General features: G+C 44.1%; 1 protein-coding gene across 1 annotated transcript in view; it reads left to right on the top strand.

Moving 5' to 3' along the window:
• PTPRG (protein tyrosine phosphatase receptor type G) overlaps positions 1 to 21,378 on the top strand; it is a 415,547-nt gene that overhangs the window by 320,130 nt on the left and 74,039 nt on the right. Inside the window, exons 9-12 of the mRNA XM_075095798.1 lie at positions 8,454 to 8,638; positions 10,668 to 10,776; positions 12,481 to 12,530; positions 14,923 to 15,721. Coding sequence (XP_074951899.1) covers positions 8,454 to 8,638; positions 10,668 to 10,776; positions 12,481 to 12,530; positions 14,923 to 15,721 — 1,143 coding nt within the window. The remainder of the gene's footprint in view (positions 1 to 8,453; positions 8,639 to 10,667; positions 10,777 to 12,480; positions 12,531 to 14,922; positions 15,722 to 21,378) is intronic.

The raw sequence follows: 21,378 nt of genomic DNA, 5'->3' as shown, positions 1-21,378 counted from the left end.
CTCAGTTATTACTCCCAGTAATTTGTTTTTGCTTTCTAAATGCCCATGTTTTATAAGAACTCTCTCAAAACAACTTTGCAGTCTCTTCATGCCCTCGGGTTCTCTCTGGGAGGCCAAAAAGGGTGTTAGGCAGAAAAGTTTTACTCTCACAGAATGCTGTTTATATATTTTAGTCAAACCTAAACGACCACAAAATACTGCATAGCAGTAAGTGTAATCTATCCAAAACAACGCTGTAAATGTAAATTTTAAAAGATACATTATTGACAACTTAACTTGGAATTGCTAAAGCAAAATTATAATTATTTATTTTCTTTAAATGTCTTTGGGAAAATTAAAATAGGCAAGAACCTTTTCTGGATATTTTACAATATGTTTACCATTACAGTTGATTGTTCTTGTCCTTTGGAAGAATCTGTTTTACAGGTTGATTTCTTCATAGATTAACCACTCCTTCCCGCTTTCCCTGGGTAACTGGATTTTTCCTACTTCCCTTTTTTATTTCATTTTGTTACGAAGATTGTCTGTTCCCGATTCCATTCCCCTTTAATCAGGTCAGTGCCCTACTACTGTGTGCTGGTGCAGATGAATCTATGTATCACTATTAGGATTTCTGCCGGCACAGCAGACTGGCTCCGTGCAAAAGGTTGCACTTGAGGGTAGTAACACCGTGCTGCTAATAGCTTGCCCTGCATCTTCTTTGCGCTGTAGACCTGCCCAGCTGCCACTATGCCTCAGTGCTCCAAGTAAATGTACTCACCTATTGCTGCAAGAGTCTCTTTTGACAGGTACCTCAAGTACTTGCTGTAATCACATTTTAGGCAGAAATTAGTGTGCTCCTGCATATCTCATCTGTTCCACCTCATCGGTGTCTTGCTCTGCAATGCTGGGTCCTTGTCTATGCAGTTGTCTTGGAGCATGAAATGCAAAAGCAGGAAAGGACAGGCTGCTGCCTTCCAAAGAGTTTCAGATCAGTCAGGTGGAAGACAAAGTGTTTCAGGAAAAAAAATGACCAATTTTGAAGTGGTACCTTCTTTTTGTACCTGACATAGGTTTAGTGCATCTGTTCTCAGTGACTCTGTTCTGCAGGCTTCTTTCACCTGTAGTGACTTCTGTGTGGTTGTAATGTGAGCAACACAGGTGTCTGTGCCTGAATGTAGTGGACAGCTTACCAGCAGAGTTATTAGTAAGCAATAAGTAACTGCTTGCACTTGTTTAGAGATTAAAAAGGGCCCAAACCAAAAGAGCAAGAGGAATTCAGTGTGAAAGTTTAAGTACGGTTTGGGTTCTCAGCTGCCACTAAAGCTGGAAGAGCTTAGTACTTGTAAGGGAACTTGAGGATTTATTCCATTTACACCTGCAGGGAATTCCTTTCTGCACTGCCTGCCTGCCGATCCAGATGTTTGGCCCCCAGTACTGATTTTAAATTCAGTCTTGACTGTACTTTGGACCATGAATGTCTGCGGCTTATCCCTTGTGTTAGAAAAAGCCTCCAGAAGCTATGAATGGGAAGCTGCTTTCCCAGCCTGATTTTGGTCATCCCTCAGGCAGGAATCAGGATGCTCTAACCTGTTGGCTTGTTCTTCCTATGCTCCCTGGTCCAAGCAACCCTCGCCAGGACATTGGAAAGGGCAGCTTGGCTAACATGGCAAACGCATGTCTTCTGGCAGGAAATCCTCCTTTCTCCCCCTGTTGACACAACACGTGCCACTGAACGTGATCACATGTGTTGCACTGTGTACATAAGGGCACAGGTGTACATTTTAAACACATATCACCCTCTGTGTGTGCAATATAAACACAAAAACTTGCGGGGCAGATCCTTGTTGGACATCAGTTTAGCCCAGCATGGCATGTGACAGAGCAAGGTTGATCTGCACCCACTGAGAATTCAGGCCACAGCTGTAGAAATGGTAGTTGTGAAATATATTAAATATTTGGGTTCAAACACAACATAGTAAAACACACAATCCATGCCTTTCAGTAAAACAGGGTCTGTTGCTGTGATGCCATGGAAACTCAAATGCTACAAAGCAAGCCATACAGGAATGAGTCCAAATGCCGGCTGTGCGTTCACCTCGGGAAATGGGCAGGCAGCAGAGGGGCAGAAGCCAGCCTGCCCAGACCCCCTCCCTCGGAAGTGCCCCACGTGCCAGTTTCCTCATGAGGTTATTTCACAAGGCTTATAAAACAAGTGTGGGTTCTGTCAATGTCCCTCACACCTTAAGAAACAGCCCTATCTGTTTGAAGCATAGTGAAAGGTAAGAGCAGGGAAGATAAACAGTCTGTCTCCTAGCTACATTCTGCCTGTGGATTGAAGTAGATCAACACAAATATTTGTGTTTTTGGCATGCTCTGGAGCCTGCAAATGCCTGCTGGCAAAGTGCAGGCAAAGGTAAAGGAAAAATGTGTGCTTCTCTTTTAAAGCAATTATCCTTATATATTAGTAATGTCATTTATAAGCACTCTAAGAAGTTAACAATGTACACTAAAGCAAAGCAAAAAAATTTCAAACATTTAGTAAAAATTGTGGGGAGAAATGTTGTAAGTATGCCTTTTAGGACTTTTCCATGTATTAAAGCCTGCGTTGTCTCTGCATATGATCCTCATAGCCTGTTTGTTACCCTTTGGGAGCACAGCCCTTGCTGAACTCCAAGATTGAATCCGACACCCCAAAGAATGCTGCTGTTTCCTATGGGTCGGAGTCTCTCCCCAGGCATCTCCATTGAGTCAGGCCAATGCAAGGTAGCTGAATCTGGCATTGTATCACTTCCCTGATGGCATGGCACTGAAAGCAAGCGTGAGTTTTCTTATTGCAGTATAACCCGTATTTCTGCATTTCAGGGTTTATTTGAAGTTTTGAGGGTCTAATAATGAGACGGAATATACACGTGTGTGTTTTTAGAGAGAGAGAGATATGTAGTTGAAAGTATTTTTCTTCCCTTCTCTGTTGGTGGCATCACTTTTGTCTTGTCTGCAGTAGGGTTCCTGGGGGCTGCAGTGCTGAGTGAACTCCATGCAGTGTTTTGTCAATAGCACAGGCATCGATGACAGTTTTCAGGCTTCTCTGAAATCATCTGGGAAACTTGTGGCTGAGTTGTTACAGCAATGGCAGCAAGTGGTCGTCTGTCCTGGAGGACTGACCCTTCCAACTCCTTCCCAGGCTGGGGCAGAGAGGAAAGAAACTCTCTCCCCCAGGAGCTTGGCCACCAACTTGTTTGCCCTTATGGGAAGAAAGGCATGAAACCCCCATATTGACCTCTCAGTTTCTCTCCTACTGAGCATGTGGGAAGGACGCCCCACCTACCATCCTCTGTGCTCCTCCTTTGTAAGGGAGAAGCACTGTTCCCTGCCACCCATCCCAACACCCGGAGCAGGGGGTGAAAGGAGAAGTGAAACCCCTCTTACCTTACAGCCAGGAGCTGCCGCCCAGAGCAAGACAAGACCATTGTCCATCTTTTAGCTACCTCTGAGCAGTCCTGATCCAGTAATGATCTGTGAGCACACCCTGATGCCGATGTTTCCTCCCTCCATGTATGAATTGCCTTGGAAGATCCCTGCCCATCTCACTATGAGGGATTCAGGACTTCACTGGCACATTGCTTTTCTGTGCTCAAAATTGTCAGGGTTTCAACACACAACATGTATCCCGTGGTACCGAGGAGAGGAACGGCAGTTTTGGATTGCTGAGACATGCAGCAGGAGGGAGAGAGTGGGATTTTCCAAAAGAGGGCATAACGCAGCTAGAAATAACTGCCTTTAAAATGGTGACATTTTTATGCATGGAAGAGCTAATTTGGAACATTTTTTAGAGGATTTTATAAATCCCTCTGAGCCCAGTGCCAATGGATTCATCATATGAGGTACCTGTTTTACAAGGAGAAGGTATACAAGAAATAACCAACTCTATGGTTCTTATGCTCTCTCTAACTTTCCCTAAATGGCTCTTCTTATAACCTCAGGTAGCATATGCAAAAACCATGATGAAACCCAGAAAGTTTGGCTGGTTTTGCATTTCTGTCTTTGAAAGAGAAATGTAGGCTGCTCTTAAAACAAGAGAGAAAAAAAAAAAGCTGTAACAGTCTCTTACATGGCCTTTCTGCGTTCATGGGTGTATCTTAACATCAGTGGTTAATTTTTGCAAAACAATAAGCCCCCTTTTTGTCTTTCAGCTCTCTGAAATGGAGCTGCCAGGAGCTTTTGGATTAAGCTTTATCAGGCTTCAGTTAGGAAAGCCTCGTGGAGGTTACATAGCCAAATACAACATACAAATCAAATTATGGGAGAGATGAATGCGGAGTTGTTAAATTAATTTTGTTTGTTCCAGCCCATTGGAATGTTTTTAACATGAAGAACATAATTCTCTGCTGTATGGCTGGACTGGCCAGCGCTTAGGACTGTATTAGCATGCTAAATTTGTCTGAGTGGCAAACAAGTTTTCTCCAGGCTTGAGTGAACCCTGGAAGACAAGGCTAGCCAGATGCTGACTTGCTCCCTGCCTTTCCCAGCGGGCTCATCTGCTGCAAAAGACTGTGTCAAGCTCCCAGGTGGCCCCACACATGGCCAACATCTGGAAGTGCTGGCTGAGGCTGCCCTGTGCCAGGTCAGAGGACTTCTTCCAGATGCACCCACACAACCCTCCCTTTTCTGCAGGAGTTTTCCATAAGGCAGGAGCCAGCTTGTTTGCCAAGTTCCTAGTTCAGGTCAACCCCGACAGGAGGGTGAGGGTTGGGGTTTTTTTTTCACTCTGAGAGGTCCAGGGCGTGCCACGCCTGGGGCATCGCTGCCTGCTGCGAATGCACTTGCGCATTGAGTGCCGCTGAGATGTAGCCCTGTGGCCCTGGTGAGGCTTTTCTGCCTCCAGGAGTCCTGGCGTGGGCGGTCTGCTAGCCAGGACATAGTGGCTTAGCTGTCCTGCTAGACCTACATAGGGCCAGTTCAGCTGTCTGCTCGGTATTGCAGTACACCACAGAATGACATCCTGAAAGGCCCCTCAATGTTTTTATTATCCCTTAGGATGTGAATTTTAAAGAGAGCTTTAGTAATATTTTTTCTAAAAATAGCTGAGATGCTATTTCAATGTGAAATGACGCTGGTTGTTGGTTTCAGTTCTTTTTTTTTCTCAAGCAATCATGAATTCACAGGCACTTTTTTTTTGCTTATTTAGCCTGATTTAAAAAAAAAAACAAAACAAAACAAAAAAAGCTTGTGTTTCTTTTTAGTGTGTCCTGATTCAATTCAGAGGAAGATGCAAACTTCTGCCTCCCTGTCCCAACTTCTTTCTGCATTTCTATTTGTCCTTCAGCTGCACATTTTGCAAAATCAGTAGAGGTTCTTTAGCATGAAAAAAAAAAAGAAAGAGAGGAGTCTGCGGTTCTTTTAATCTTCTTTCAAAAATCCAAGGCACAGAGAGTATTGAAAGGAAAATTAGATCTCTGGAAAATGCCAGTTGTTTTATAGATGGTCAAATCTTTACACTTTTTTTCTTGCCTTTCAGACATTTGCTACATTACTATGTATCACTTTAATTAAATCATCAAATTGAATTATTAGATCAAATGTTTTTTTATTCCATTGTGTCCTGAGCAGGTTTGGTTAAATTAAGAAAACCATATGTTTCATTTTATAAAAAAGATTTCTCTTTTGCCCATTCATGAGCTGTTAAAAAAAAAAAGTGGCTGAACAGAAAAGGTTGGTTATTACTTAATTACATCAGGTACTGCTGTGTGCTGTGGAATAATTGGAACAAATTCATACTAAGTCATGAAAATTTTGTAATATTTACTATGAAATAGCAGTATTGTAAATTCTGTCTCCTTTTAGCTGTCTGTGAATGAGGTTTGTCCTCGTCAAAACTTGTCTCAGTGAAGTCATTGGAGTCACTCAGCTGCTTAAAAGTGCTCATGACCTTCTTGGTTCAGGCTTCAGGGTCAGGGAGGGTCTCCTGACTTTGATCCTGTGAGTCTCCTAATTACCCTTGGGAAATAGCCACTTCTTTCCTCTGATTGGCATGAGCTATGCTGGATGGCATCAAAGCTGGCTGCAAAGAGTGGCATGGAATAGGGGACGTGACAGTCTCCTCTCTCTAGGGTGGCTTGGGGTCCTTGTCTCAAAAACACTTGGCTAACCATGGTTCAGAGGGATATTGCAATTAAGGTAGATCTCTCCATCTCTCGTGAAGGTTACCTGGTTGAATTATTTCTAAAACAATTTGATCCATGATTACTTTAAATATATAAATCTCTGGATGTCCTCCTGGAGGAAGAGGACTGGATAAGACTTGTAGGTCTGGGTAGTCCTTCACCCTGGGCTCCTATCTCTGATAGGATTTCATTAGGGGGGGCAATAATGGCTGGCCTGGCATTTTGAAGTGTAATTCTGTGATGATAAAGGGCTTCAAAGGGCGCAGTTACGATTTATTGGTGCAGTTATCAATAAACAGTGATGTCAGCAAGAATTGATCTGATCATCTCAGCAGAAAGAGATGAGCATGGAGAGGCATACCAAGGATCATGAAGCTCTGTAAATAGTGACAACAGTGACTACTTCAAGCAGTGTCCTCTTGGCCGGGTCCTGGCCACCTTCAGGCCGTGCTCTGTGACACTCTGGCTCTTGCTGGCTCCCTGCAAAGACCAGGAGTGAGCAGGAGGGAAGGAGTCTGCAGGCAGCAGACCAACGTGTTGGTTCTGGCTTTGTGGCATTGACAGCAGAATGCCATTTTGGTCTCTTCAACTCAGTTTAAATAGAAACTCATATTCGTTTTTTCAGTGATTCGAGGTACTGCAGGGTTTGTTTGCTTTGCTGGATCGTCCTTCTGGGTTGAGCAGAAGGATATACTGCAAAACTGCAAGGTTGTCACCACTCATGGCAGGAGCAAACATCAAAGATCTTTCCTGCCCAACTGTATTTCTGCAATATATGTTCGCTTGTACAGGCTAGCTACAAAATGTGTGAGTTATAACTGCACAAATGCATTTGACAGGTATTTTTCTATTGTACTGGTAATATTGGTGTTTACAGCATTTAATCATTTTTATTTAGGAACTGTAGCTATTTCAGTAATGTAACAGCAGAGCTACATGACCAACCTGCAAGTCCAGGCATAGGAATAGACATTTCTCCCCTTCAGTGCTGCCAGGACTCTTTAGAAGTGAAATAATGGCCGAATACACACGGAGTCACATACCTGCAGGGTGCAAACAAGCTGAATGTGTTGGCTTTAAATGGAAAAGTCGCACTGGGAAAAATAATTCTGCAAACAGTGTCAACATGATGGGCTGGGTGACACTTTGACTTTCCCTGGCAGAAGAGACCAGCTCCTTTGCCAGGGCACATGTGTTTAGGTATCATTGCAAGTGATTTTTCTTGGTTCAGAGTTTATATTGGGAAAGAGAATGTGAGAATCTGTCCTGAATTGTGTATTTTAAACATGATTTTTAAAGCTTGGAAAAAATCTAAACTCTTTATAGTTGAGAAGTGCACATGATGTACTGTTTCGATAGCATATGAGTGCCATCTAGTGTTCCTCATTAGTCCCTGACGTTAACGTTTCAATGGCTTGAAAAGCATCGTCTTCAGCGTTTGCGAGCGGGCTGTGTGCACCCGGCTCCTCCTGAAGTGTACAGGCTGGGTTTGCGCCTGGGCTCGGTCTTCCCTGGAGGAGTTTGGGGTTTGGTGTCTGCAGTAAGCAGAAGCCGTGTTTTTGCCTGCTGGTTAAGCTGTTCCTATGCTGACATCCCCAGCGACTTAAGCTTGAGTGATAAGTAACTTTTGCCTCCCTGCTGCAATCAGGTTCAGGAAGGCACAGCTTTTGGAGGCTGGCTGGAGGGTTCCCCTGCCTGTTATGAGGAGGAGATGGCCAAAGGCCATCAAGTGCCACTCTTCCCTGTGCTGTGATACGTTACTGACAAACAGTTGAGAATCTGTGAATGAAAGTATATAGAAAGAGGAGCATAAAGTAACTTCTGCTCATGTGCAAAAATATACTAGGTAGAGGAAAACACTTACTGACCCAATAGTGTCACATTTTCAGAGGTTCCAACTATTTCCAGGGCCTGCAGAGCACACTGGAGTATTTACCCCCTTCATACAGCAGGAGACCGTGGGCCAGGAAAGCTGAGTCTCAGGTTGATTGGACTTCTTAATGTTCCAGTGCAGAGCTCTGAAGTGACCAAGTTAAAGTGTACATGCAAATGTCAGGACTGAAAGTAAGTCGAGAACTAAGCATCCTGCCTGCAGAGAATGGATTCTCTCGCTCCCTTTACTCTGGAGAGCAGAAAGCAGCTGCAGGTGGTATTAAATCCCATTGGTCTCAGTGGATTGCAGTCTAAGCTATTACTGTAGGCAAGGGCATTAAAGAAAAAACGTGGCTCTTAAAGTGAGGCAGAGTTCTTCCTGTTTGTCTTCTTTCGGTTATTTAGGAGAGCTTCATATTTTTTCCTTCTGTTTTTTAGCTTGCAGCACTCCCCCGGTCAACATGAAAGTGCAGCCTGTGAACAGGACAGCGTTACTTGTAACCTGGAACCAACCAGAAACCATCTACCACCCTCCGATCATGAACTACATGATCTCATATAGCTGGACTAAAAATGAAGACGAAAAGGAGAAGACCTTCACCAAGGACAGTGACAAGGACCTGGTAAAACCGCAGCATCGACCCCAGACATATATATCGAGCTATCCTTATATTGTTATTTTCTCAGCAGAAGGAAGTAGAGGAGGAAAGCAGTTGCTAACCTCATAGACAGGCTAGTGTTTGACTCTCAATGAATTGCTATTAAAATGTTCAGCATTAGTTGAACATTGCCTAACAGACTACCCAAAATACTGGAGTGTGAATTTATAGTTTATGTGAGTGCATAAAGGACTAAATCTGCAGACACTTTTTCATATACTGTCGCTGAGAAGCAGCTGGCTCGGGAAATAGTTAGGCTCTGAATACCTTTTGGCTTGTGTTCAGCTCACAGATTTTCACATTAAAAGTCCGCTCCCCCAAAATCTGTTCCTGGGCTCAGGCTTTTTGCTGTGCGTAGCCCCTTGCAGTCTTTGGAGCAGTTTCTGGCAGTAAGTGCTGCCAGCAGTAGGAGTTGCATGGTCAGGGCATGGCTAGGGCACGTTATTGTGGAGAGGCCCCGTACAAGCACTGCCTACGTCTGGCAGTGGAAGAAAAAGAGCGAAGAGCAAGACAGTTCCAGCACAGATGGAAACACCAATCCATCTCCTCCTTTTAGGATTTGATCTGCTTGTCATTCTTGTCTAAGTGGAAGCAAGTATTGCACCGGTCTTTAACATTCTCTGCATATAAAATCAAAGAGACATATTCAGGTTTGAAAGGCCTCCGTTTATTGTTAATCAAAGAAAGCCTCTAGAATAATGAAATCAGTAATTGTATATGCACATGAAAAATGCAGCAGCACAGAGTGTTATTCCTAATGACTGTTATCATATTTTTTTTTCCAAATACACAGTCCTCTGGGCCCATTCAATCAGTTACACAATAATACTTCTCTTATTCCCTTAGATTAAGATTCTTTTACTTCATTTCCATTTATATTTTCAATTTCCCCACTAGACATTGTTATCTGGGTCACATTAGGGAACGATGTGCCTCACAAAATCAGAAAGGAATCTATTGAAAGGCACCCAAGGTTATGATGTATTGTAACCTCTCTCATGTCATAACTTCACGCTTATAAGGGAGATATTTTTTTTAATCAGGTATAAGGAGGAGAGCCTTAATCAGCAAAAATGAGGTGGGCACAGTGACAGCATCCTGTTTTATGTAAAAGAAATAATTAAAAGTGCAGAGAATGTGATGGAGTGATAGCTTGGAAATACATTGCAGTGAGACCCTGTGCTGTGCAGCAGAGATTGGAGGTTAAGAAAGCATTGACAGCTTAGTCTATTTTAGGGGCAAAAGAAGAAGGAAGCTCTCTTTCAGAGGAAAGTGTAATTTGCTTGCAGTCCTCTGGCAGAGGCAGCTGGGCTGTCCCATCTTGAAACAAAGCTAGACAGTGTTTTCCTAAAGAGGTCACTGGTGTTGCAAGTGACCCACACAGCTACTGCTGCTGTCTGCTGCAAAACACGAACTGATGTGATCATGGACTAAGGCAACACAAATGAGTAGCTGGGAGGCAGCAAGGCAACGTCTCAGGTGTAGAAGTATGCAAGGACATCCCAGCCCAGGGTGCCGAGCCATCATATTACACAGGTCACTGGCATCGAAGTGCCACAGCCAGTTTGTTGCAAAATAAATAGACAGTTTGAACATACAGTGGCTTTTCTGGGCTTTTCCCAGGTTTGGGACTTGGATCTCCACCTATAAAAATCTCATTTTAATTCCTGTCAGGCCAAATGATTTGGGGTTTAGGTTATTCTAAGGAGAGCAGAGACTTTCAGGCATGAAGACTGTCATGAAAGTATAGATGTAGGATGTGTTTGTTTCTTTCTCGTGAGCAGAGTCTGAGTGCATCACTTTTATCCCAGGGAGGTCCTTTGACCTTGGCCTTACCCTCTTCCAGGGGACCAGCAAATATTTCTGTTTAGAAATACGTTTGTCTATATGGCAGAAATGTCCTGTGTTAGCGCAATGCTTTATATATTTCAAACTGATCGTGGACAGTACTGTGGGGGTAAAAAACTGAATAATATCTATTTTTTTTAAACAGAAGGCCATCATTAGCCATGTCTCACCTGACATCCTTTATCTGTTCAGAGTTCAAGCAGTTTGCCGAAATGAAATGCGTAGTGACTTTAGCCAGACTATGCTCTTTCAAGGTAAAAAAAGCCACATACGTATTTTTACATTATGACTCTTTGTGTGTTTAACATTTGCTTTGCAGAGTGCAGTATGGTGTGGAATGATTTCAAGAGATGTTTGAATGCGTGGAGACAATGCTAATTTCAGATTGTGGCCAGTAGCTTTATCACCATTCTATCTCTAGTGATGGGGGTTTGCCTGCACCTCTCTGCTGGCAGCATTTGTCAGGTTTTAGGAGAATTCAGAGCTTTTCTTGGTACCAGGTGTCTAAAGCAAATTCATCAGAGACTGCTTATGCATCAGAGACACAGCTATAGGAAAATGCGAGTCTGAGCGGTGTCTGTTTTATGTAAAGAGGAAAGAAGATCAGTCCTACCTTGACAACCACATGTGGAGACGTTCAGGTTTTACCATGCACACAGTCTCAATGATTTCCAAAACATACATATTTAAATGAAAGCTAAGGAACTGGATGCTAAGCTCTCCTTTGTTATGGATTTCCTTTTAAGTTTATTGGAGAAATCTGGTAAAGCTGAGATTTGGTAGAAGAACGTGACGTGCTTTGAGTTTTTTAAGTGCTGAAGTTTTGCTCCTTCCTAGGAAATTATTACTACTTTTTTTTTATTAAGTAGGCCAAAATTCAGCTCTGCTGAGAGCACTCCCTCCCACTCCAGTTTACAGATATATAAACCTCGGAATGGATAATGGAAAGAAAAAAAAAAAACAATCAGAGAGTTAAAAATTTAAGCCCTTAAGGTGCAGCAAAGAGTTACGTTACTTGGGTCGGATGCTGTGTATGGAACAAAATAAGACAAGCATTTCTAAGTGTGATTTCTGGAAAACATGGAGGGTTTAGTCCTACTCTGTTAGCACTTAACATCTGAAGGATATCGAGCTGTGGACACAATTTAGTTATGTTCCAGTGTCATGCCACAGTGTTAGTGGCATTGCAAGAAGAGCAGGGATGGGACAAGAAATGTCCTGTCCAAGCAATATCTCCTACGTAGCTCTCAGTTTCTTAGTGTCTCAGCATAGTGATTTGGACTTCACTTCAAGTGCCAGGCAGAAGTCAGAAACTTGTACATTACTGATTGCGGCCTCTTTCAGCAGATAACAGAATGGAAGGATTCTTTGAAATTTGACCATGATACCTATTTAATTACAGTTAAGAGTAAATCATTATTGACAGTTTTGCTGGATACTCCTTGGGTACTCTAGCCCAGTGTTCAAAGACTTGGAAGTCTCCCCAAAAAGGAGCTGTCCTTCTAATCTTTGGCTGTACCCAAGACCTAACATAGAAAAAGAATCCACTTGAGCTTTCAAAACATTCTTCAGAGGCTGATTATAGTTGTAGCTGAGTTAAATAGCAAGAAAAAATTATAATATTATCACAAGGGCAGAAAAAACTATTATCATCAGCTGCACTTCCTGTCTGTGCAAGTCAGGACATTTCATCCAACTTGGGTTTGAAGGAGAGCATGTGTTTTCTGACAGTGCACTTAAACAGGCATTGCCAAGCCTGAGTAACTGACAACAAACATATCTGTCTTTAGACACAATTACAAAGTAAGGTGAGTAATACCAAACGAGCTGAGTTGCTTTTTCTCCAAACTGAGACCTGCATATATATTTTGTAGTATAATTGTTCAGCAATTGCTTAGCAATTTTAGCAGTGCCTCCCTTCCCAGTCCGCTGATATGCTGATGTTCTTTGTTTCTCAGCTAACACTACTCGAATTTTCGAGGGGACCAGAATTGTGAAAACAGGAGTGGTAAGTCGTGGCCATAAATCACTGCGGTGCGTGGATGGGCAGCGATAATTTGGGGCGGCATTCCCACCAGGTGGCAGCACGATGTTGTAAATCTGCGACAGGACCCAGCTTTCCTGGGGAGGCGGTTGTTCAAACCCACCTCAAAAGGTTTTAGAACATACCTGAAATATTGGAAGGGGTTTGATTTTTTAGCTTCATGCTTTGAGAGGCTTTGGCAGCTGGAGAATCAGGTGTTAAAAAAATCTTCCCAAATATGTATTCAACACTTTTAGAGGGGATTTATAGTCTGAATCATGACTGTGGAAATAAATGTAATTTCTTTTAGTAAGTGTATGACCAGAAGTATATGCAACAGGAATAAGGCTTCACGCACAGTATCTTTGCTCTTCCTGTGTTTTAAGAATACCTGCTATTGTGTGAATAAAGCCTTAACAAGCTCTTCGTTTTAATCTTAATTCAGGTGAGACTGTAATGAGTCACTGAAGCTGACTTTTGTATTCCAGAATCAGAAATGTTGATACATTTACACTAAAACTGGAGCATACTGTTTTAGTTTTGAAAGCATCTTATTAGGTTATTTAACATAAACTATCCATAACCTAAATTTCTTGGCATTTAGTATACTGAATTGTTCAGTCAAATTTATGGACTGCATTCATACTATTGAATTTACTCTTAAGTACATTGCTTCTGGTTTTATTCTGTTCCAGTTTGATGTACTCCCTAGCAAGCAAATAACACATACAAAGCTTGAATTTGAATGATTAATGTTTGTTTAATGATGTATAGAGGTATTCTAGACATATAAAATCTGCTGTCAAATTTTAATACTCAGTCCAGCTTTGAGACTGTATGCCACTGAAAAGCAAATCTCACAGCGCCTTAGGGATTCACGCTGATAAGTATCTGAACATTTAGATGCTTATTTAAAGTTTTGGCTTGAAATGTCTAAAGCGCAGGTCATCTTCTGAGATCTCAGGTTCTCTGTGATTGCAGCTGGTCAAAAATAATATGAGAAAGCAGCCTTCTTGGTTTGCTGCAGCATTTCAACTACACGGTCTGACTGAAGCCAAGAATTGCAGAGAGGTGCAGAAATACTGTTAAGTTATCAATTTAAGTTCCAGAAATAAGCATTTCACAGTTTTGTTCAACGTTCAGTAGCACCTATTTAACCCTTGTTTGTCGTCGTCTGATGCGTACCTTTCCAGCTAATGCTCCTCTTGCTGATTAATTCATGAGACATTTTTCAGTAAGTCAGAGAGGGAGGGTGGTCAGGTTGTCGGGCAGAACTGCTGATCCCAGCTCTTCCACAGAATTATTCCTTGTCCTTAGCCAACACACTTCAGTGTCTTTTCACGTAATTCAGGAAGGGGAACAACTTGTCTAGTTCTTTGAATATATACCAAAGGTTTTTGTTTCTGGTAGAGCATCCACATGTGTGCACAGGGACCCACATGTGAGCATGCATGCACTGGGTTGGCATTAGAATAACAGCGGCAGCGTGCAGAGGATGCAAAGTCCATGGTTCATTCCCTACTTCCTCTCAACTCCCCGAGGGAAGTGGGTAGTGTCAGCCCTGGCTCTGGGTCACTGGTGGTGGCCAGGGAGAGCCCTGTGGTTGGGGAAAGCTGAATCTATACATGGGCGCCACATCCCGGTGGTCCTGGGCACGGCTGTGGTGGCTTGCCGAAGGGCTTCTGATGCTAAGTCCTTCATGAGCACCCAGCTGGCTGTGCTGCAGGTCTTTTCTAATGAGGGCGATGCCTCACTGCATCACCAGTCCTTAGGAGAGTAATGCTGATGGGTAAATTAAGGAAATAAAAATAATACCATTCCAAGCCCTCACAGTGTGTGTGGGAAGAGCCAGAGTTCCCTGTCAGAGCAGAACCACCAGCCACGGATGCTCACGTTGGCTTTACAGCCCTTATTTTGGGACAGCCTTTATGTAATGCTGTATTTTTAAACTTCTGTATTCTGAGGATTAAAGCACTGTGAGTAATGCAGCTAAACTCATTAAACTCCTTACATCCTCCTCACCCGAGAGGAAACGTTACTCACAAGTCACCAGTGACGTGGGTGGAGAAGGGCCTACTGTAAAATAGATAATGATAAAGAGGTTTTTGATGATAATGGTTGTTTGGAAGTGGTGAATGCAAGGAGGTTTCCTGCCTTCATGGTTTGCTGTGTAGCTCTGTGGCATGTCCTGTTCCTGGCTGGGCCCTGCATCCAGCTGGTATAAGTCTCTCATTTTAAGAAAATGGCAACCATAATGGCATGTGTGTGGAAAGGGAGGGAAAAGCAAAATAAAAATGACTGCAGGTGGCATGCTGGGGCCCCTGCTGATGCTCTCTGCTGTGTTTTTTTCCCCTCTGCTGCCGGTGACCTCCTCAAGCCCACAGCATCTCCTGCCTCCTCAGCTGACATGGCTCCCATCAGCTCTGGTTCCTCCACCTGGACCTCCTCGGGGCTCCCCTTCTCCTTCGTGTCCATGGCCACGGGGATGGGGCCTTCCTCCAGCGGCAGCCAGGCCACTGTGGCCTCAGTAGTGACCAGCACCTTGCTGGCAGGGCTGGGCTTCAGCGGTGGTGGCATCTCCTCCTTCCCTAGCAGCGTGTGGCCCACCCGGCTGCCCGCAGCGGCTGCCCCCAGCAAACAGGCGGGACGGCCAGTGGTGGCTGCCACTGAGGCCGCTGCTGCCGCCTCCCCGGGGCCAGAGCGGGACTCGGCACTGACGAAGGACGGTGAGGGAGCTGAGGAGGGGGAGAAGGATGAAAAGAGTGAAAGTGAGGATGGGGAGCGGGAGCATGAGGAAGAGGAAGAAAAGGATGCTGAGAAGAAGGAGAAAAACAGGGCAACGGCAGCCACGGAGGCACGCAATAGCACAGAGCCCAACGTGGCCACGGCCTCCCCCAGCCGGACTGCCGAGGAGGAAGGAAATAAAACCATATCGGGTGAAGAGCCAAACCAAAGTGCTGCCCCCACAGCTGGAGGTCCTGTGGAGGAGAGCTTTGCCGAAGCAGACACTCAGCCCCAGCCACTCCCTTCCACCCAAGTGCCACCAGCATTCACCAACGAACTTTACCTGGGGAAGGTCCCAAGGAGACCAGAGACAACAAGAAAACCTCCTCCAAAGGAGGACAGGTTTCCAGAAGAATACCCTTCAGATAACAAATTCATCACCATTAACCCAGGTGAGTGACCTCTGGGGAAACTGCTTTTACTAGCATAAGAGTGCTGGAAAATGACACAATCCAAATTCCTTACTGATCTCCAGCAGACACAACATTTTTGTGGTGCCTGGCTTCATCTGATGAGCAGGTCGTCACAGGACCCAACCCACAAATTGTTACTGGGGGTCAGAGGGAAGGATCATCCTTTTATTTTACTGGGACAGATTCATGGTCCTTGTAGCTTACAACAAGAGAAAATTTGGAAAAATGTTAACCCCCAACATGCTGCATTAAGAATTTAGTTAAAAAAAAAAAGGGGGGGGGGGACAGAATACAATGAACTACAGCTGTGAAATTAATTTGGAAGAGCGGTTGATGTGCTGAGCTGGTGTTCCATGGGAAGGTTGGTGTATATGCTGTATGCTAATTCAGTTTATCCGCAGGATTCTCCGTGACTGGGCTTTGAGATATTCTCTCAAATATGGGATCATCGCTGGTTTATTTCTTGCCACAAAACCTCATGCTCTGATCTTCCAGGACAAGGCATCTTTTGCACTAGGGTTCCCTTCTTTTTTTTTTTGCTGTAGAAAAAAATCTTAGCCAGTTGCGGTGGGTTGACCCTGGTTGGGTGCCAGCTGCCCTCCAAAGCTGCTCTGTCACCCCCCTCCTCAGCTGGGTGTGGGAGAGAAAATATAAAGAAAGGTTCATGGGCCAAGATAAGGGCAGGGAGAGATCACTCACCAATTACTGTCATAGGCAAAACAGACTCAACTTGGGGAAATTAGTTTAATTCATTACCAATCAAATCGGAGTAAGGTAATGAGAAAATAAAAACCAAATCTTAAAGGACCTTCTACCCACCCCTCCCTTCTTCCTGGGCTCAACTTCACTCCCAATTTCTCTACCTCCTCCTCCCCCAGCAGCGCAGGGGGAAGGGGAATGGGGGTTGCGGTCAGTCCATCACACCTTGTCTCTGCCGCTCCTTCCTCCTCAGGGGGAGGATTCCTCACACCTCCCCTGCTCCAGCGTGGGGTTCCTCCCATGGGAGACAGTCCTCCATGAACTTCTCCAATGTGGGTCCTTCCCACAGGCTGCAGTTCTTCACAAACTGCTCTGGTGTGGTCCCTTCCATGGCGTGTAGTCCTTCAGGAACAGACTGCTCCAGCGTGGGTCCCCCGTGGGGTCACAAGCCCTGCCAGCAAACCTGCTCCAGTGTGGGCTCCTCTCTCCATGGGGCCACAGGTCCTGCCAGGAGCCTGCTCCAGCATGGGCTTCCCACGGGGTCACAGTCTCCTTTGGGCACATCCACCTGCTCTGGTGTGGAGCCGTCCACAGGCTGCAGGTGGATATCTGCTCCACTGCTAACCTCCATGGGCTGCAGGGGGACAGCCTGCCTCACCATGGTCTTCACCACAGGCTGCAGGGGAGTCTCTGCTCTGGTTCCTGGAGCACCTCCTCCCCCTCCTCCTTCACTGACATTGGTGTCTTCATTTCTCTCACACATTCTCACTCCTTTCTCTGGCTGCAGTTGTGCAGGTTTGGGTTTTTTTCCCTTTCTTAAATATATTATTCCAGAGGCGCTGCCACTGTCACTGATGGGCTCAGCCTTGGCCAGCGGCGGATGCGTCTTGGAGCTGGCTGGCATTGGCTCTGTTGCACATGGGAAACCCTTCTAGCAGCTTCTCACAGAAGCCACCCCTGTAAGCCCCCCACTACCAAAACCTTGCCACGCAAACCCTATACACCAGCCGGAGTTTACATATTGGATGAGTATACATGTATATGTATATACATATATACATACATAGAGAACATCAGGACATATTTGTCCTGATGAGAATTACCGATGCTCCTGTGCACACCAGCTCTGGATGTATGTACCAACTCCACAGTATGTACACAGCAAATACTACCTTTTGGAAGCATGCCCAGGTGATCTCCGTGTGCACCAAGCCCTGTGTGGTCAGGATTTGCTGCGCAGGCCTATGCAAACAGGTATCTCACAGTGGTCCCAGCTCACTGTGCAGAAAGTCCAGTGCATATGCACGTGTTTCTGCCTGGGGAGCTCCAGGCACTGGTGAGGAAAACAGATCTTACAACTGCAAGGAGCAAATAGAGTACATGCATATGGATTTGATTTATCTGCAGAGTAAGGACTGAGATTTAGAGACAGCGCTGAGCTTATCTGAGTGATTATGTGTATTACCACAGCCTTTATAAGATAGTGCACATTTTTTTGTTTGGTGTTTTTTTTTTTTTTACTGTTATTGTTTATTTTGCTAATCTGTAGACTGTTTTGTAATTTTGTTTTTCCATCCAAGCTTCTCTAGAGTTAGAGTACTGTGAAAAAACCTTACATATTTATTTTTCCCTACATTTATAAACACAAAAATGCAGACATTGTGCACTCAGTTATAGCTCAGAACCAATTTAATAAACAAAGCTAAATCCAATCTTTAATAACATTTGTTACAGAAATGCTGACCTGACTGTAATGCTGTGAATCATAACTGTTCTCTAAGAGAACAGATTAACAATGTGGAAGCCAAGAAACCTGCACCAGGTTGTGCTGATTTTTTTACTGCTGCTGTTTTTCTTACTCCTCAACCGGAAATATTCTTCAAAGTCCAGTACTCCCACTGAATATGGTCTGAGATGCCTGTCAGGCAGCTTTCAACATGCCACTTGCCCTAATCACCTTTTTATCAGGAAGGAAGGAGCTTGTCCTAGCCGTGCTTTGCAATGTTGGGTGTAGGCATTCAGCACCAGTTAGGTTCAAACCCCAGCAATTCAATCTGCCTGGGTAAACCTGCCTCCCTCTGAAATAGCTGTCTTTGGTTCTTCTTGCCTTCTGCTTCCCTGTTTCTCATGTGCCAGTTTCTTGGATAGCCTAAGTACAATGTCCCTTATCTAAGACCTAGAAAGGGCCTCGTAGCTTATTCTCAGCCTAATAAATTTGAGGAAAGATGTGTGGTTGCTCTTGTTTCTTAGCTCATGACAAAGGGATTGTTATTAGATTGTTTTTTATTCCATGGTGCAGTTAAGATGAAAAAGGTGAAAATCAATGAGACGGGGAAATATTGTTAATATTGCTAAGAAGTACTTACTGGTTATTGTGAATTTTATCACCTTAGTCTGTAGGGATTTCTGTCTGTTCTTAGCATGCAGAGAGCTATCACTGAAAGTGGTTCCATGCAGCTTTGCCTCCTGCTAGACAGCCTCTTTTAAGAGCTCTGCTTACTTGCAGGCTTGAAGTGACCCTGCCTGAAGACTACACACAAAGATGATCAGCCTTTAAAGGACTCTGCAAATTATGTTTTCCATGCTTATAGATGGGGGGGGGACGATAACTTACTAAGATCTCTGTGTCCTACAAAAATGGCTTCCATGTGTAGGAAATTACATCCAAAATGATGAGCACATGATGTCTGGGGTAAAAGATAAGCAAGAGAGTTACCTGTTTCACCCAAATTAACTTTAGTTAAATCTTAGATAAACCTCTGGCGGCATACCTGGGATGAGAAGAAGGAATTGTACCATATTTTCAGCTTCCCAGACAAGCCTCTCCCAGGCCCCTCGGTGTACTGAAGAGGACACTTAGCAGCAAAAGGGCCAGGAAAGGATATTCAGAAATGAAGAAGGGCCTATTTGTGCCATTTTCCTTGGGGTTGAGGTTCATTTACTGTCCTTGACCTCCAGGTGGAAGAAGTTAGGTTGGTCAGAAACCTGGTGACTCCCTTCCAGACATTGGGAAGGGCTAGTGTTTTTCAACTCTGAGAATGTTTTGAGATGTTTCTTATTGGCTTCAGGACAGAGGTTTTCAGTCTGAATCCCTTTGTACCAGGTGTGAAGACCTTGTCCTTCAAAGTCTCTTCAGGCAAATCCTTCTTTTCTTTGCATCTTGTGTCACCAGGCATCTGCAATGGATAGCTGAGGTCTACCTAACCCAGAATTTGCCCAAATATTTTACTAGATGAGTCTGAGTAAGTCCTGGCTGGCTTGTTGGGAGTGTTACCCCTGTGAGAAGACTCTTGGGAATGCAGGAGAAGGAGCTTTCCTCCAGACTGGATCTAGGTTATCAAAGACACATGCCAGCAAAACCCAGGGCGAATTGGCCCATCAATCAAACACTAAGCACAAAGCCTAAGACTAGTTGCTTCAGCTGAACTTTTTCCACAGCAATATGGAAATTTGCAGTTCATACCTACAGATCAGACCTAGCTTACACGAGGAGGTGCGTTCAGTGAAACTCCAGGCATAAGCAAGACCTCTTCCTATGAAAAGGGGCCTTAAAGGTTTCCCATGACAAGGTAAACTAGAACTCAAGACCAGCAAAGCCAAGAGGACATTGCCAGAAGTGTCTGAAAGTATTCCTGAGCATCAGAATAGTTAAAAGAGGGTGAAGGCCCCTTCCAAAGAGAGCAGAAAGAATCCCTGCAGTTTACCCTGTAGATGGCAGAAACTTTTTTGGATACATCTTTTCTCCGGGAAAGCAGTTTTTAAAAAGCTGTCAAGGTTTCAAAACTATTTTTGTGAGTAGAAAGTTTAATCATTTTAAAGAGTAGAAAATTGTTTCATAACAATGTACACTTGTAAAATTAATTATATAGCATCAAATTAGCAGTTGTAAGGAGATAACTGAATGGGGAAGTACTCATGAGTGTGGATGATTAGAGGAGAATAGGGAACACATGAGAAATTACAGGGAAAGTGCGAGGCCAATTAGTACAGCAAGGCTCATTTTCTTTTAGTGCTTATTTCACACGCACATACACACACACCTCTCCTGAGGCCATGTCATTATTTTCCAAATGGCATTGGCCTCTTCTTGTCTGGTGGTATCGGCCAATGCTAATGATTTTCTTCTGTCACTGAACGCTTGCTTGCATTCTCCTCTTTCATTTTCCTGATCATCCTTTTCTCTGTTTTGGTGCCCACATTAGACTAATTGTACCTTTGATCTGCAACTGTTACACACGCAGCTGCTGAGCATTGTCCGCGACTCTGAAACCTGACAATTAGGAAAACAGCGATTAGAATGATGCTTTACCAAAAAAAAAAAACCAAACCAACACCACAGGAAACACGCCCCCCCCATGATTCAGTTTAATCAGGCTAGAGCAGATATCATCCCACAGAATTTTGGTTTGTTTTGCCAGACAGTTAAACAGATGCTTTGTATCTGACAAGAGATAACGAATGGGCTGTTGTGAGCAAAATAATAGATGTCAGGTAGGGGCTCTTGCCTCAGTCATGAGGTGGGACTGAGAAGGGAGACGTGGGTTTGGCCCTTGATCCAAACTTCAGCCAGGAGCTTAGCATTCACCCACTTCTGTCCAGTTCTTCCCCCGAGGGGCTATGAGATCGTGATGTGCAGGGCTTAATTTTTCAGGCCTGGTGTATGCTTTTAGCAGAGGCTGAATTTTGGTTTTAGACCAGTCTTTGCCAGGTCTGAGGTTACAAAAGCCTTTTGGGGATAACCTCATTAAGATAATTAAACATCTGTGTAATTCTTTCTTTCTCCATACGTGGCAAGCATTATTAAGCTGTATTTTCATGTGGCACCTGAGCCATTTTGCATGGCAACTTAGAGGAGGAGACAGCAGAATGGCTTGAAAGTAAAAGCATTGAATTATTTGATGTTTGCAAAGAGTATGAATTTCAGATATCTGACGTCA

This window comes from Phalacrocorax aristotelis, chromosome 6, assembly GCF_949628215.1.
Source record: "Phalacrocorax aristotelis chromosome 6, bGulAri2.1, whole genome shotgun sequence".
Taxonomy (NCBI): domain Eukaryota; kingdom Metazoa; phylum Chordata; class Aves; order Suliformes; family Phalacrocoracidae; genus Phalacrocorax; species Phalacrocorax aristotelis.
Note: the sequence above shows the minus strand (reverse complement) of the source record. Positions and strands in the feature narration are given on the sequence as shown.